An 18,382-nucleotide genomic window follows, 5' to 3' on the forward strand; every position below is an offset into this window, starting at 1 on the left:
AGAAGCCAGAAACCAGATTCTTGTTCAGTGTGTTTGTCTCTCTCTCCGTCTCCATCGGTCGGACACAAATTCACTTTTTCCAAAGCGGCGCGTAGCAGAGGCTCTGACGATTTGATCAGAAATGTGACCTTCTGTACTGTGTGTGTGTGAGAGTGGCCTCTGTGATAAACTTTGTACCGAGGCCTCTCATGAGAAAGGTTCTCATGGTGAGGGTGTTGGCTAGAAAATAGAGCGAGTGAGATAGAGGCACAAAATTAATAATAATAATAAAAAATACTAGAACAGTGGTCTGTTATTTGATTTAGATTGCTGGGCATATTCATTAGCGCCCCTTGTAAAGATGTGTTATTAAGTTTGTAATAAATGTATCTTTTATTGCACTAACTTGGTCTCAAGCTGAAAAATGTAGAAAAATAATTTGGTTCTTGCATAGTTATAGTGAAAAATATTGGGAATTTTTAATTTTTTTCACACTATCCTGTGTTTTACTTCTTCAGCGTAGTTGGAGTTTCAAGGAATTTCTGATTCGTAGTAAACAGTGGTGGGCACACTTCTGCTAATTCGCTAGCAGCGGAGCTAATGTTTCACTTAGCGCTTTTGCTAACTTTGAAACTGTTTAGCGCACTTGACTACCTCTAAATACAAATTTCCAAAGCGCTAATTTTTGAAAACTTTCAGTTGAATAAAGTTTGACATTTGCATTAAAGTTTTGCTCATCAACTGTTTGAGCACTCTTCCAGGGGTCTCAAACTCCAGTCCTCGAGGGCCGCAGTCCTGCAGTTTTTAGATGTGCCACAGGTACAAAACACTGGAATGAAATGACTTAATGACCTCCTCCTTGTGTAGATCAGTTTTCCAGAGCCTTAATGACCTAATTATTCTGTTCAGGTGTGGTGCAGCAGAGGCACATCTAAAAGTTGCAGGACTGCGGCCCTCGAGGACTGGAGTTTGAGACCCCCTTTATATTCATGCTTTTACTTTGAAGGGGATGATGACTCTTTACAATTCTGTTTCCTTTTATTTTATTCTCAGTGATTCTTGAGAAGTTGGACAAAATAAAGCAATTTTTTAAATTATTCCTCAAGCTTATGTATACAAATGTGACAAATAATGTTTTGGAAATGTAAAGATGCCAAGGTGCAGGCTCTCAGTTGCAACATTTTTTTTGAAAATTAAATTTTTAATGGACCTGACCCAGAACTTTGTCAACACCTTCTGACAAAAATAAATCTAACATTATGTTTTAATAACCCTATTACTGATATTTCTTCTCAGACAAATGCTTCTCAAGAAACAAAAGAAATATTATTTAATACAAAAAACAACATAAAGTCCATCTGACAGAGTTGACAGTGCATGATGGAGTTGACACAGAACTGAAGGTTATGACAAACTAGTGAGTAAAAGGAAATACTTGATACATGTGAAGTAATACCATTTATGTAAAATACATTAAAATGAATTAACTGCACATTTAAGTGAGATTTGTCAAAACTATCACTGAAAGAGTCACACTGTCGGTTAAAATCTGACGGAGTTGACGAAATGCCAAACTACCTCAATTTATATGATGTTACTCTGAAGGAGGCCATATTGTAGCTCATCAGGTCCATGAAATCTTTACAGTTTACTAAAATTAAGCATTTATTTCACAAAATTTCATCAAAATTTTGTAAATTGTCAATTATGGTGTTGACACATAATGGTTGTGACGAACAACTTAGGAGTAAAACAGAAGAAAAAACTAAAGAATAACATAAGCTAACTAGAGCTGCCTAGCCCTCTTAGCAAAGGAAGAGAATGGAAGAGGTCATGGGGTCCTCAGAAGTTCTGATGCCCCCCAATAATGCCTGATTTTTTTACATTCTTTTTATGTCTGACGGTGTTGACAAAAACTTGAGACAAAATTTAATGGAGTTGGAAAATATATAAAAATGATTTTTTATTCAATTTATTGATACTTTTATAATTATTCATTTCAATACTTATACTTAATTGTCATAATATATTATCATAGTATTCCTTTATTTGTTTTAAACTATTATAATGTATTGAGTTCTGCTCCAGGACAAGGGATTGTAAAGACACCATCCACCTACTACAATGTTTAAAATCAAAAATATTCAGCAAACACCAGGAAAATATACATTGTTGTGCTGACATGGCCCAGGTTAGTTTAGTCAGATATTTTTTTAAAAATTAGATTTTGTGTATATTTTATTCAAATTTTGTGCTTTATCCATAGGACCTGTTTTGTCCCTCTTCTCAAGAATCACTGTTCTCTCTCTTTTTCCCTCCCAATAACATTATTTCAAAAAAGAAGTATACAGAAATAAAATAAAACATACACAAATACAATATCTAAATACATTAAAGATATAACCTATCAAGGGCAGATAAAATGTGAATCGAAGTTGGCGCTTTAGCATTAGCTTCCAGGTTTAGCGCTTTAGCAATAGCAGAACTAATGTGGCTTTAGGGTTAGCATGACTAACTTTTTGACCTTTTGTTTCCCTGGGGAATAAATAGGATGCGACACAGAGACTCCCTTCAATTTGGCAGTGGCAACATAGGGAGACCTCTGGGCTGAACTGAGGAGAACATAAGAAGAAACCAGGACTCTGGATAATCTGGAGTGCAAAGAGGAAACTGCATCTCCTTGTTGATAATATAGTCATTGTGTGTAAAATCCCCCCAAAATAAAAAGAGGCCAACTGGCACGAATCAGATCATACACAGAAGACAGATTATATTAAAACAGACATTCAAACCGGTCCTGACGAAGAGATGAAACTCACTTCAGGAGTAACGAAAGTAAAAGTTTGCCCCGGTTTGACCGAGGGCCGTGGGAGCGAGTGGAGGCCACCTGTGGAATCCATAACACGCCTGTTTTTATACAAAGGAAACGTGGGGGGAGAAAAAAAAAAAGAACCTGGCAACAGTTGCGGTCTCTTCTCAGAAATAATTTCTTCCTACTTGGATAAGAATGTTTGAGAAAGTGTGCTAGGCAGCTGTCCCATCCACCCACATTGTCTCAGGGAGATTTGGACAGGGTGTCCAGAGTGTGAGCACATGAACCTCGGCAGAGCTCGGCATTTCCCGAACTTTAGCCAAGAAGCTCAAAACTGGCTGAGTCGATCAGGCAGCCTGCTGTTGAGTCAGGTTAAACTGTCCTGTCCTGTCTCAGTAATGTTCGGTACACTCTATATTTAGCACCGCTCCTGGTAAAAATATATAAAGACTTCAAATAAATTCATCTTTACTTCAGATGCAAACGTCACGCTGAAATCTTTGACAGAACTCTCTCGTAGCACACTTTGGAGATTATTTTTCGCCTCCCTTTCACTGTGTAGTAAGATGGGCAGATGGACTTGGTTCCTCAATTAACTTTGCTTGTCAGAACTCCAGTTATTTAAAACTGCTTTATAAATCTAAGTAGGCTAAGTATTTTAGATAAATAAATACTGGAATTCTTTAAAAAGAAAAAGCAGTAATATTCCTTTAGCTTTGTACCGGCTAGAAGCTACATGCTAGATGCTAGCGTTAGCCAGCGTTGTCGTAAGATGCTCAGAATGTTTGTTTAGTGCAAGAATATTGTCGCAAGACGGTTTTGAACCTTTACACTTAATAGACACAGCTCAACTAACCAGCCCGCTAGCTAGCTTTGTTGCTAATATATCCGAACAATATTAGCAATATTGGGATCTATTGTTAATATTGTTGCTAATATACATTTGCTAGCTAGTCTGCGACCTACCAGAGGTATATTAGCAGCTAGTTACCTTTAGCCACAACCACATCGTCTCAGAGAGCCAATAAACGTGTGTGTGTGCACGACCCAAAGTTTTGCTTGACACAAAAGTCCTGCGGGAAAAAATAAAAAATTACATACATGAGAATATGTGATATTAAACTGCTACAGAAAAAATTAAGACCTGTGATTAACATTTTGAAGGCCAAATTGCAGATATTTTAATTAATTTAAGAGATTTTAAAACCTTAATATTTGAATAATTAATTTAAGACTTCTTAATGATGTGTTTGAGATAAGAGCAGTCACCTTTACATCTTAATTTACCAGACAACATTATGCTGATACAGCAACTTTTTCATACTTTTACTGGCAAAAAAAATGTTTATCCACATTTAGTTATTCTGAGCGCACATCGCCATGGCAGCCAGGTATGAAAATCCTTGTTTTCATACCTGAGAGAGAGAATGCGTCAGAGTTAAATTTTTTCCTCTCAATCGGTAATTTTCCTGCCAGCTTCAAAAAGGTTTCCTGTGAAACATCACTGGTGTATTGGAGTGTTTGAACATAGCTGTTCATCTGCTGATGTATTAGAGCTTGTGAGATATTGTGGATCCATTAAAAGATGCTCTTAATGTCAGTATAATAATAGTTATTGAGGCGCGCCATCGACCGCATTAGAGTTCCTGTGAAGAACAGGAGGCGATTCTTACCACAGACTGTTTGCATCACTTCCTGTGCACCTCGCGCTTATTTTTAAAATCTGACTGTTTTTAGCTTCCTCTAGAAAGACCTGAGTGGAGAGCAAACCTCTAACATTCATGTGTGAAAACAAGATAATATGTACATTTACCAATCACTAGTTCAGTTTAGTTTAGCATTGACAACTTTTACTCACGTCTTGTTAGGCTTTTTACGTTGTTTTATAAGAAGTCAACCACAAACTAAATGTGTTTCTGCTCCCATATAAGTATATTTACATACCTTTCTACGTGCCTAAAGTTGTCAGACAATCAATAATCATGACTGGGGTTGGAAACTTGGTTTAACCTTTTCTTGGAGGCTAAATGAAGGTGTGCGGCGTGGGGAAACAAATCAAGCAAAAATCAGTCACCATGTTTAGTGTGTACCGACAAACTTAGAAATTAATGGCTGACGTAGACAATTGGAGTGATAACAAAGTTTACATCTCAAATTGCAAAGTGAAGATATTTGTGGATTTTTCATGGGAAATGTCGTTTGGAGACCTAGCAAACCGGAGTCTTCTTTAGGTGTTTACAAGCGCTCTGTGGTGAGCGTCAGAAACTCCCACTTTCTCCCAACTTCTTTGCTTCCTTGAAACTCAGCCATGTTTTGAAAAATATGGTCTTTGCATCAAAGTTCCCTTCTCTTGGAAGTGTTTCAGCTGAAAGAAAAATCTGTCATTTGCCTTCAGCCGTAGAGAGTGGCGGCAACATCCATATATAGAAGTACTTTCTGTTTCTAGCAGGCTCGACTCGACGGCTCTTGTTGTTTCAGAAACATTGGTTGTAAAATTACATATCATCTTTGGAAAACCAGTAAAACGACCAACTGTGGTCTTTGTTTCACTTTTTTACACAGTTATACATTTTCTGACTCTAACTTAACCATTTGCAAATGAACAATCTTACTGATTTAGTTACTGACTCTGTTCTTGATACAGAGTCTGTATTCAAGAACAGACTCTTGAATACCAAATGAAAACATGCTAATTGTGGTGAAACTATGCGTGGGATTTTATTGTATCGTTTATCGAGATAAATTTCCCATCATGATAAGAGTTTTGATTTATCGTTGTCACAATAAAATCCAATTAATGACATTTGAAACCCACCAAAACTGTTGCTGTTATCTGTATTGTTATTTGTGCTATTTTCTTCTTTGTTTGTCAATGAAAGCATTCATGAATTTGAAAAGATGATTAGAAGAATTTACCGTGTTTAGTGAAATAAATCGCATTATTTTACATGACTGGTGTCTTAAAGAAGCGCATTGGAAAAGGGAGGAGTGCAGTTGCCTCAAAAAGAAGTAATAAATGTTTTTTGTCGTCACTTTTATCGTTATCGCAGTAGTTCCACAAAATACCGCGATGAAACTTTCAGTCCGCATCGCCCTCCTCCAAGCGAAACGAGCCCAAATCACCTGGCAGCGAGGAAGCCTCCAGGCCACGTGCAGAGGGAACTCATGCTGCTGCTCAACACCCCCGCTGACTCTCAGACAGAGGAAAAAGAAAAGGGTGGAAACAGAGACAGAGACAAATGACTTCCCCTCCCAGAGCCATATAATTACAAATACCAGCAGGAGCTGGTTCACCGGCTACAACCATTCCATGTTTACAGTTGTCTCTTATGGAGTCCTCTGTTTTTTGGGGTTTTTTTTAATGTTCTGTATGTTTTTCTAGCAAAAACCGTTTGTTTCCAGCCTTGTTGCTTCCTGGTTCTCGGCTGTTCCCGATGTGTTGAATAATTAAATTACATAGTGAAACACAGCGATGGTACGTGCTCAGTGAGCATGCCACATCCAATCTACCAAACCGGCAGTCCCACTGTGGCATCCAGAATGCGATTCGTTTTTTTTTTTGTTTTTTTTTAAGCGTTAAATTATTTATAATAATCTTGCATAACCGTGTTGGTTCAGAGATGTCGACTAAAAATATCTGAAGCGATCAATAATGCAGGAGCGCAGAGACGGCTCTTAAAAGTGCAGTTTTACTTCATCATGACAGCTGACTGCTCTTGTCTGGGAGTCATTTAAAGGTGGAGCACCTGCACTGGAGCTTCAGCGCAGTTGCAGTAAGCAATAAAAAAAACATTTCTTTTATTGCTTACTGAAGACATGTCGTTAAATGAGCTGTCTCTGTTGTTCGAACTTCCACTTAATCCTAGATGCGTTTTATCCTTCATGTCAGGTTCCCTATTTTAGACAAACGCTACGTCATTGGGATGAGTGCGTCCACTTCAAGGAAATGGGGAAACTTTCGTTTTTATGTTTTTAAAAAACCTTTAGAAAACCATGCATTAAAATCTGATTGAAGCAGGTCTCAGAGATGAGCCTTGAGGGACACCGTATTTAACTTGTCCTGGTGCTAATGCTAACTAAAGAATGGTTTTTAATTGGTAAAGGTCTGTTGACTTTCTCATATTTGTAAAGTTTTAGCAAATATAAGAATGGTTATTTGAAGACCCTTTTTAAATAAGCGCTCTGTTTCTCACACTTCTGTTTAATTCTTGATGTGGTTTATCTTACATTTCAGGCTCTTTCATTAAAACAAGATACAGTGCCAGGAAAAAGAGAACTATGAAAAAAAAAAAACATTGATAAAAACCATAAATATAAATCTGATTGAGCCTTGAGGACTCCAGATTTTACTCATTCTAATGCTAATGATAATGCTAACGAAAGTAGGATTTTTGATATTTGTTTTGCAGAAATATTTTGTCAAAGTTTGGAAATGACAACACTGTTGACATTCTAATGTCTAAAGTTTTGGTAAATAAAGAATGTTAGACAAACCTGGTGATTCTCTCTGGAGCAAAAACAAGTAACACGATTATGATATTGAGAAATAAATATTATGATCTATGCAGTTAAGCTAAGCCTATATAAAGTAGCGAGTCATGACTGAAAGGAAAGACTCAAATATTTTACTGTCCTACTTTTTAAATTTGTTTAGCATTTGAGTAAATTTGGATCTTTTTGTTGTTTTTTTTGCTATTGTTTAACTACTTCTAATAGGAAAAGTGCACATTAATAAACCAGTAAAGTAAATGTGCCACAATGAGCCAAAAGACTTTTTTTAAATCATCCGTTACCCATGAAATAATGACCACTGGTCTGACGGTAAATTGCTTTTTTTCAGACCGTTACTTTCCGTGGTTCAGTCCCGTCGGTTGACTCACTGGGACCTTTCTTCCTCCCGTCCCTCCACAGCTTGTGTCCCGCTGATTCACTTCTAGAGGAGAGAAAGAAAACATGGGTTGGATCCGTCGTGCATCTTTGTTTCCGTTTCTTTGTGCACATGTTCTTCCGTAGGCCTGATCTCTCAGGCCGACCGCTTCTTGTGAACAGATCCGAATGAAAAGTGTTTTCTGGGTTGCACAGCTGGTCTCTGTGTTCTTCTGTCAGAACAGAGGCGCTGTGAAAACTCAGCCCTCGAAAGGAATGAATGGATCAGTCGATTCATCATGTAAGAGAAACATTACGGAGAAGTGACAAAGCTTTCTGGTTTGCTGTGGGGATGTGGATGTCTGCAGCTAGCTAGCAGGGTAAACTACTGTAGGGTGTTAATGTTGGAAAATGTTCTGGTTTATTAAGGACCGCTTTAGCCAGCCATGTTGAAGTGCAGAGCATTTGGGTTGGTAAATCAAAGATGAAGCTTGTCACAAGAAGCAATGAGTCGATAAATCGCATGATAAATTAAAATGAGAACGATCATTTCCACGTGGAAATGATCGAAGTGATTCTACCCTTTAACAGTGTTGAAAAGCCACCATTTTGAGAAACACTGCAAACATTTGACACCCGGTACGAAGTAGTTAGTTAGTTTGCAATACCTGCCACTTTTGCCTGTTTTCCCTGTCAAAGCTGAATGATATTTTTTGAAGAGCAACTTTGGTTGAAAAGACTTCATCAGTCTTTTAAATTAGTGTTGTTTTATGTATTTTGGATATTTAAAGTGTTTTCCGGTGTTAAATGATCTTTAGACATTGAGGTTTTTTGATTTTTGAGAGGGTGTACTCACATTGATATGCCATGATTATTATTATATTAGTTGAAAATGGTCTCAAAAAGTGACAATGTAATTGTTTATTGCAAATATTAGACAATTTATCATCCAATAAGATTCGTTATTATGACCGGCCTATCAAAGATTAAGATTTGTGATTTAACTCCTAGAGTTTTTTTTTTAACCAATACAGACTTTTTGTTGAACCCTTAGAACGTCAAATGATTTCAAACAAAATCATTCAACCAACACTAGTTTATGTGTGTTCCTGCTTAAAAGAAACTAACCTTATGAATCTGTTTTTAGGCCAACACAGTGAGAGACTCGATGGCCAAGTCTCTGTACAGCGCGCTGTTTGACTGGATCGTGTTCAGGACGAACCACGCCCTGCTCAACAACAAGGACCTGGAGGACAGCTCAAAGGTGGGCTCAAAAACCCGAACCGACGCCTCCTGATGCGGATACATAACTACAGAATCAGGCCTGGAACAGAAGTGGAACCACGAAGTTACTTTGTCACCCACTTTACGACAATGTGCTTTTCATTGTTCACTGGAACATGGATAATTGATGCAGGAAGTAAAATGAGACTGAGATGAACCCACTGAGCTTTTACTGCTGACCACACATGACCACAGCAGTACTTCCAACGGGCGTTGTATCATTTGCATGTTTTATTGTACTGTAGCACACCAGTAGGCAATACTCTTTTTTATTTATGCACATTCATCATATTGCTGCAAAATCACAGCTGAAATTAGTTGATTCATAAGGAATCAAGTTGTGATTCCTTATGAAAGAAGCATAAGCAAAACCTTCAGACCTCTGAAAAGGTCTGCAACTTGTGGCTCTTAATAACTCTGGTTTAAATCAGCTAAAGCTTTAAAAATAAATTCCATAACAAATTCAGTTTTTCAGGAATTAGATTTTCCATGAATTATATTAAAAATACTACTGATATTGTTTTAAATATTGTTTTCACAAAGTTGTAAACTAATTTCAACATCCCACAGAAAAAAAGTTTCCATCTTCTTTTCTGCTAAAGTTTTAACTTTATCTTCATTTTAAAACTTAAAGACAGATTAAAAAAAACATATTTTTCTTTAAAAATTGCAACAAATTTCCAGAAGTCGATAATTATCAAAAATTATAGACTGTTTTTGTAACATGTGCCCAAATAAGTTCCCATTCGTCTGCCTTTCTCTGGGTATTTAGATAAGAGATTTTAACTTTGCTGTGTAGCGTCGCCTTTTTTCTTTTCGCTTTTCTAACTGAACTGAAAAACACTGAGTTCTGCAGCACATCTACTTGTTACGTTTGTCAAAGTCAAGCTAGCATGGCTAGCCTACTTCCTTCTCCCTATGCTTATTTTTTTTAAGTAAAACATTTCACTGACTTGATTTGCAGCAATTAGTTCTTTTATATATTACACACATTTAAGATTTAGCTCCTAGACAACTTGACAGCTGGGGGGGCGGGATCTTGTGCGCGTGATGTCACGTTGCAGCGTTTGTGTAATAGGGCGTAGTTGTGTTTTGTGCTGTACAATCAGTCTAACACATTGATGGAGAAGCATTTAGATGTCAGCCTGGTTGTTTCGTCCTCCTGTCTGTTGGCGTTTTATTTCTCTGGTTTTTCGTCATCCTCTTTGTGGTGTGCATGTTGGATTGGCAGCTGGCAAGGCGTGCCCAGTGGGAGCATCTAACAAATTAGAAACCGTGTGTGTGTATGGGCGTGTGTATGCGAGTGGGGGTGTGTGTGTGTGTGTGTGTGTGTATGCATTCATCAGTCTGTGCCAGGGGCATTTGGGCAGATGGCATCAAGTTCCCCTCAGCTCATTTTACTCCCTACAGTGTAGTGTGTGTGCACTGACATCATCTGCGTGCGTGCGCGCGTGTGTGTGTGTGTGTGTGTATCTGGAGCCAATGAGGTTGCACTTTGTGTCAAGGTCACGGTTCTCCCGTTGAGTTTATATGTTCAACCTGTGTTTGTGTGTGTTTTCGGTTTTGAAAAAACAAAAGCTGGCCTTGAGAGAGAAATAAAACATGGACAGATAGAATTAAAGTAAGTGAAATGAAATTGGAAACAGCTTATGTAGTCCATTTCATAATTAAAGGCATTCTCCGAGTGACTGCCTCTCGGAGGTGGGAGTGATAAATGACTGCATGAATCTACCTGACGTCCACAGAGCAAACTGCAGAGCGGGGGCTGTAAAGAACAGAGTAGAAAAAAAAAAGAAAAAGAAACGCACCATTAAAATCATCCAAGTAAAAAAGCACCAGACGATCATAAAGCACCATACATTTTTCTGATGTTTGCAGTGTTGGAACATATTCTACCAAACTCTATAAGTTGAAAAATGTCTGATCTGTTTGTTTTCATTCTTTAACTTTTTATTTTATTTCATTTTGTTAATTTTTTTCCTGCAGATCCTCTCCATAGGAGTGCTGGACATCTTCGGCTTCGAGGATTATGAGAACAACAGCTTCGAACAGTTCTGCATCAACTTCGCTAACGAGCGCCTCCAACACTACTTCAACCAACACATCTTCAAGTTGGAACAGGTTCAGGATTAGCTCTCCTTCATATTTGATTTTTTAAAATGTTTTTCTCGATTTTGCTCGACAATTTCACTGTTTTCAGTTCCTTGTTTTTATCTATTTGATTTAGCTTTCCTTTCCTCTTCTATGTTATTCTAACCTATACTTTTTCTAGTTTTCTTCATTATTTCTTGATTTTTTTTTTCTTTTACCAATACTTGTCATACTTACGTTCATTTCTTGTCTTGTTTTCGTAACTTTTCCTTCTCTTTTACTTTATCTTTGGTCTTTACCGTTTCTTTTACTTTTCTTTCCTTTCTTAACCATTCTTTGTGTCCTTTTTTTTACTGTTCTACTTACCCTCTTTTCTCTCCTTGTTTTATTTTATCATGTTTGAACTTTGCTATCCATTCCTATCCTTTGCTTTACTTTAGCTTTTCTCTTCTTTTCTTTATTTTTCTAAAGACTATTTTCTATTTTCCTTAACTTGCCGTATTTCACAATTTCCTTTCTTTTGTCCCTTTTCTCTTTTCCTATTCTTCACTTTTCTCCTGTTTTTCTTTTCTTACTTTTCTTGCTTGACTTGACTCACCTCCTGCTCTAACGTATGGACTGATTTGAACTTGTACATGCCTCCATGTTTGACTCCGGCACTTTGACACACACTGATGTCACTTGATGCATCGCTGTCACTGTACGGCTTGCACTCTGCTCAGAAACGCTTTTATGTTTGTGATAAATTGGGCCGGTGGAGTAAAGGGGCCGAACCGCCTCTCTTGTCTCCATTTCAAAGGAAAGGCCGCTGTAGTTGAGCTTGGTGTGTCGGAATGAACGACTTCCTGAATAGTGAGAAGCTCTGGATCGGCTGCAGCACAATCAGAGACAGATAGGAGAGACTTCGGACTTACTTTGATGTGTAAAGTCAGGGCAGGTGCCCTTCTGGTGGCAGCCGTTGATAAAGAGCACTAGCATCAAAGGCAGCCACGCTGAGAGAGGAAGAATAACACAACAAAACGTATGGGGAGGAAAATCTGTTGCTACAGAAGGAACAAAGAGGCGTTCTGTTAATGTTTGCTCCCGTTGTGGTCTAAACGTTCCTGAAAGCGTGTTTTAGCGTTGCCATGCTACAAAAAGAAAAGCTCCTAAGCCAGAAGATTTTCCTGTTCTTAATAATGAATTTATACCTTTCTTCTGTAAATATGCAGCTATGTCAGATTAGCTTTCTTAAAGGTAAAAAGGTCAAGTAGAAAGGGTGGCAGGTTAGCTGCAGCTTGGCTTTGGTAACACATTTAGTCTGAACTCTGTGGTCTCAATCTTTTAACCCCCTTAACGATGATGCTCCTAAATAAAAAAGCAACCAGTTGCCTTCAGATGATGACTAAGAGCTAAACAGATTCCAGCTGTTAGTTGCTCTTCACCTTGTGAGCTTGTCAGGTTTTTCGTGAAGACCATACAGGTTTCTTTGGTTGTTATCAATTCAATTAAAAATATACTTTATTTATCCCAAAGGGAAATGAAATGCTGTTGTAACTCATTAACTGAAAGTCTTGAGTTTGAGTTTTTTTCTCCCACCTGATAGTTCGGTAGACTCTGTTTGATTGGGGACCGAAATTGCAACATTTATTACATTTTCACACCGCACTGTGTCAAATGATCCAAACGCCTTGAGCAACCTGTTCCCCTCCTCACCTCCGGTGGCGCTGCACCAAGAACCACTAAAGCAATCATCACAAAAACCTCAAAAGAAGACACTGAGCGCAACTTCCTTCTTTACAACCTGTAAACACAAATGGAGTGGCGTCAGATGTTGGCGAATGTAGGCTTTCTCTTTTGTCTTTGGTAAAATACCACAAGCCATTTCTCCCGCTTCTGATGCCCACATTTGTTTTGGTTGTATCTACCCAGAATGCCCTGCGCTATAGTCCACTTCCTACTGTTAGAGCGGTCTCCGGTCCGTTTGGCATTCACATATTCATATGAATTGCACCAGAGTTCACTTCATCCAAACCGACACCCAGGTCTTTAGGTTGACCAGAGTTTGCTTTTTTTGGTCGGCATCAAAGTTTGATTGTGCTTTCACACTTCCCCAAACCAACCAGATTTTCTAAGTAAACGAACCAGAGCTCAGTTAAAGCGGACTGGGTCGGAGTTGCATCATTCTTTCTGGTTTTTGGAACCACCTTAGGGCTTGGTCCAAGCAAGGCATTGTGCGCAAACAATTTCTTTGGCAACAGATTGCCTTCGTTGATTCTCCAGTGAATTTATGTCACTCTATGAGTGAAGGTGGTACTTGGTGCATATGGAGTCAAGTAGACCTGCAACGAACAAATATACCGAGAGATTTCAGAGAAACTGGTTGCACAAACGTAGACGCACAAAATGGCATCATCAAAGAGCTGATCACAGCTTCTGAGCACTCACAGTCCACTTTCCCCATGTTCCTGCCCATATTTATGTCTACAAAGAGAGGAAAACACTGCCCAACGTGGATGGAACCGAACCAGACATTACCTGTCTGTGACGATGGAAAAACTCTAAACATACAGCCGGAGCTAATGGAATGGGGTAGAGTAGTGCATGTTCACATGTTAAAAAGTCCTGACCTAAAACCAACTGAGCGTCCTTGACGAGACGTGAAACTGATGTCCACAGAGATTCTGTCTTCAGTCTGACTGAGCTTGAACTTTTTTTCTGAACAAGAATGAACCAAAATCCCAGATGTGCAAAGTTACTAGCGACTCAGTATTAATTCTACTTTTTACATTTTCAGGGATTTCATGGTTTCCTTTCAATCCAATATACTTAATTTAAATCCCAATAAAACACACTGTACTCTGCAGTTGTACAGTGACAAAGCACGAGACGCTTTGTGAATCGCTGTGTTTTATGTTCATGAAGTGCCATCATCTTTCAGACCACTTGTAAATCTGTGTGTGGGTTTCGTTCAGAAGCCCGTCTGAGGAGCGAGACAAAGAATGCCTGGGAGAGGGAACATAAATGATGATGCTACAAGGAGATGATCGTCGATCGGCTAGCTTGTATCGCAGTAGCTGTCAGATCTTGTCTCCTTCGTGCTGAAAAGCTGATCTGCTCTGGCAAGTTGCTGTTAGCTGAAACCTGAGCGAGCGGGAGCGAAAAGAGCAGTAAATGAGCGTGTAACCTGTCAGTGGAGATCACAAAACTGCCAATCCGCTGCGTGCCGACAGCCGGGTCGTCTCATTTCTGACTGTTGGCCCTCCGGCACTGCAAGCCTCAGTACACACGCACACACACATATCTAAGCATTAAGCTGCTATTGGCATTTCTATCAAACCGGTTCAGCTACAATAAATGAGTAGTTTAGAAATAATTAGCACCCTGCTTTGTTACATTACTGGTCTTTTAAACCAGTACCCTTGATGGAAGTTTGGAACCCAGTCCCGGTTTTCTGTTTTGTCTGTTACGCCGCATGCAAAGCACAAACCAAATGTGACCTGATTTATCACCCGTTCCTCTGGTGAAACATCGTTGACTGGTCGGTTGCTCTGTGCCACTTTCTGATGATTATCTGCTTTTAATGAACCTTTCATTTGTTTTTGTTACGTCGATAAAATAAATGCAGAAAAGTGCTGCAGAAGCACTCTTAACCCACCTGTTGGTGCCCTGCATTGTTCCAGCAGAGTTCATGTTTGTTATCTTGAAATCGCTGGAAGGGGCGGAGGGGGGAGTTTGACTCCAAACTTTTGGCAAGCTGCTTGAAAGCTGGTTTACATTACAGGATGACAGTTGAGGCGGAATGGTGCTCAGGGCCGGTCTGGCCCCTGATGGAGCGGGACCGGACTTGGAGTGATTTGTGTTTGTTTGAGTAAAGTTGTACAAGACGTCATCTGGACGGGAACCGACCAACGCCTTGATCTTTTGGATCGGATGCGTCTGGCAGCGGCCACCTGTGGCTCAGATGGAAGAATTTTTCTGGGTTCTGGTTTTAACGAACCTAACTGTCGTAGCCATATGCTGTTGATTGGTTTAGGTTTTCTTCGTTTTTTTTCCCCGTCTGTCAGAAAGAATAGAGCACACAGACTGAAAAACTGACAATTTGCTGGAAAACATAACCTAGAAATATTTATATACAGGCACGTGGCATTTTATGATATCAAACATGTTCGAATTAACTTAAGGAATGCTGGATTTTAGGCAACAAAATGTTTATTTACTTACTTAAAAAAGGAATTATTTATTTGCATAATTTGATGTGTTAGGAATACTGTATCAAAAATGCTGAAGAGGTTATATTAAAAAATCGGACTGAGATAAAAAAAATTTATATCCGACTCATCGTCAGAATAATCGATTACTAGAATAATCATTAGTTGCAGCCCGACTGCGGAGCTATAGCCACTCAGTTCTGCGTACAGCTTTTATTCATTTTTGGATTTTATTCAGTGATCGCAATGTAAAATCACACATTTTACAACGTTACAACCACAAGTTTCAATGAATTGTTTGCTTTTCACAATATTTGGTGGATGTTTAGAAAGCTTAAAGGAAAATTATTTTCAAAATAGTTGCCATTTATGTTTACACTATAGTGCTGTCAGCATGGATTTAATTACAGGTTGAGATTTGGATTGTTTTTTTGTTTTTTTAATTGTCTCAGTTTTGCGTCGTTTTTGGGCTGGAATCTCTAACGGACCCTGGTGGGCGGCCGTGTCTTGGTAGGTTTTGCGTTGTGCCAGTTTTGCTTCCACTCCTACATTTTGTCTCTCTATTCCATAATGTCCCAACGAAGACCATTGAGGGGTGTGGTCGCCATGGCAACCCATGGACAAAGTTTAAGGGGAACCCGTTCAAGGCACCGGATGTAGAGACTTGCCTCTCCATCCAGTCTGCCACTGTTGTAATTTGTGGCTTTCTTCTGTCAACAAACCGTCCGTAATATCGGGAAATATCTGCTTTCTGTCAGGATTCAGAAAAAAAAATGATTTTGAGTATCAATTGAGGGGATTTCTTTTTTTTTCTTTTTTATCCTCCTCTGGGCACAGCTCCTCTCCAGCCAATCAGTTTTCCTTATCAGCGGCGAGTGTTTTTCTTTCGGAACAGCAGCCAAAGCTAACAGCACCTGACCCACCCCGGCCCGCAGCCGGACCGGGCCGAGGAGGGCAGTGGGTGTTTATGCTCAACGTGCCAATCGGGGCCGGATTGCTTGTCTTTGTTTTGATGATGTATCAGTTTAAGAAAACACACGTTTTGCCGCCGCCTTAGGCAAATACAGTGTGGTGTTTAGCCTGCGAGATATCACACTGACTCACTGAAATACGAACCATCTGGCTGTTAGGACCGCCGCTGCTGCCACGGTTACGCAATAATGTGTTTTGGAGTTTTTTGACTTATTCTAATAACAATTAAAGTGATTAGATTTCCCGCAGTGCAGTTGGCCTTTGAACTCTACTTGCCTTTTCTTTAGCTTTCCTACATTCACAACTAGCTACCCGTTTCTCCCAATTCGCCCAATGAAAACAAACTCCTGCTTAATGAAAGACGGGCATCGTTGGAGGTTAATGAAGAGATCAAACACAAACCCTGTCAGCCTTCCTCACCTCCACACTGAGGGCGTTGGGCCAAACACTATTCATGCTTCCCAGAGTGCTGCACCGTGCTACACACCCACGAAAGCTGACTAATGGACGGAGGGACGGCTGCACATCCAAACCCTGACCAACCTCATCGACCACAACACGACTCCCTGCTTCTTTCGGCGCAGCGGGAGCCTGGTGGGATTTTTTATTATGATTATTATTATTATTACTGCTTGCAGATTGGGATCTGCTCTGGGATTTCTGAGCCTGCCTTCATATGCGTCGAGTCTCTCAGTTCACGCAGTACGGTGGACATATTCATTCCAACGTTTTAAGGAACAGGCAAAGACATTCGCTGAGTACATAAAGGGGTAACCGATAGAATTGCGTAAATTGAAATTACAAAAGCAAATTCACAGATTTAGAAAAAAAACTCAGTTTTTTTTTTTTGTTAAAATGAGGTGGGTTTTGGCCATATTGTAATTGATGCAATAGAAACACTTTTTCCACGTCACGAATCTTGTGATCAGCAGCCCCGTTGCAACCTTTGCTCCAACAAAGCCAAATCAAATGAATAGCTTGTTACCAGGCCTTAGCCAAACTTTATAGCATAATGAAGATGTAATTCAATCATTTAAGACCAAATGAGCAATGTTCAAGATATTTCTAATGGCTTTCTTGCTTTTAATGCCCATTAGCTGTGCTCTGTGCAAAAGTAACGTTTACTATGTGAAACTTGAAAGAAAAGGCAGAGTTAGCATTTTAAGCTAGCTTTAGCGTCCTATTTTAACGACCAGAATTCCTAACAGCATACATTTACTCAGGAATGCAGCTCTTCAAGAAGCATTCTCAAATTCAGCATGTTCCCTATAGCGCCGCATTTATGGAATAGCTATATAGCTTTCTTGCTAGCTGCTGAAAGTCTCGCTCTCACACGACTGTCAGGAGTCATCCAGAAGCCAATGCGACATAGTTAGCACTACTCTGAAAGGTTCCTGCAGCTGATTAAAACTAAAAACCTGTGTAGCAGCAATTTGATTAAAAAAACAGGGGGGTGGGGATACAAATGTAATCAGAATTTCTCTCAGTAACTGACTTTAGCCTGTTGTGAAATCACCAGAGGACAACTGATGTGTTTTAGGAGGGGTAGATTTTATTCAGAATAAATTAATAACTTTTAAAAAGCAATTAAAATTTGCGATGGCATGTTGATATGTCCAGTAAATTGTAAATGGTTTGATTATATTCAGTAGAATTTTATATATTACCTTGAGATGTCAGCTGATGGTGAAAACTTTTCAAACTTTAGAGTAAATTCAGAATCAAAGAGCATATTCAGGAATAAAAAAGCTGCTTGTGTTTGTCCTTTTGTGAGGACATTCTGGGTGAGTTTCAGAAAATGTCCAGCGGCTGTTTTTTTTGTTTTGTTTTGTTTTTTTTCTTGTCCATCTGACAGCATGTTGGTCATTTGCTCTTCTGTGGAAGCAGCATTATATTTTTCATCAGGTTTCCGTTTTTTGTGACTAATTGAGCTTTATCTCGGCTGGGCGAAGTGAAACCCACTCAGACGGTGTTTGAAAGGTTCAAACGCTTGTTTGAGCCTTTAATGAAAGTCTTTGTTAAAATCCATAGTATTTAGCAAGGTTACAATAATTTTGTGGGGTTTTTTTTTATTTATTATAGTTTAATTTCAGTTTGTTGTGACTTTTTGTTTATCTAATTCAGTTAGTTTTAGTTAGCTTACAGAGTGTTTTTGCTAGCTTTTCTCAGCCACTATCATTATGAGTCC

At 39.1% G+C, this 18,382-nt stretch overlaps 1 protein-coding gene across 8 annotated transcripts in view; it reads left to right on the forward strand.

The window, feature by feature from the left end:
• The window catches only part of LOC116736667 (unconventional myosin-IXAa-like), a 155,574-nt gene that overhangs the window by 101,632 nt on the left and 35,560 nt on the right, over nt 1-18,382 (forward strand). For all 8 annotated transcript variants that reach the window (XM_032589295.1, XM_032589304.1, XM_032589283.1 and 5 more), the window contains exons 10-11: nt 8,805-8,921; nt 10,928-11,062. In XM_032589295.1, coding sequence (XP_032445186.1) covers nt 8,805-8,921; nt 10,928-11,062 — 252 coding nt within the window. The remainder of the gene's footprint in view (nt 1-8,804; nt 8,922-10,927; nt 11,063-18,382) is intronic.

This window comes from Xiphophorus hellerii, chromosome 2 (genome assembly GCF_003331165.1).
Source record: "Xiphophorus hellerii strain 12219 chromosome 2, Xiphophorus_hellerii-4.1, whole genome shotgun sequence".
NCBI lineage: Eukaryota > Metazoa > Chordata > Actinopteri > Cyprinodontiformes > Poeciliidae > Xiphophorus > Xiphophorus hellerii.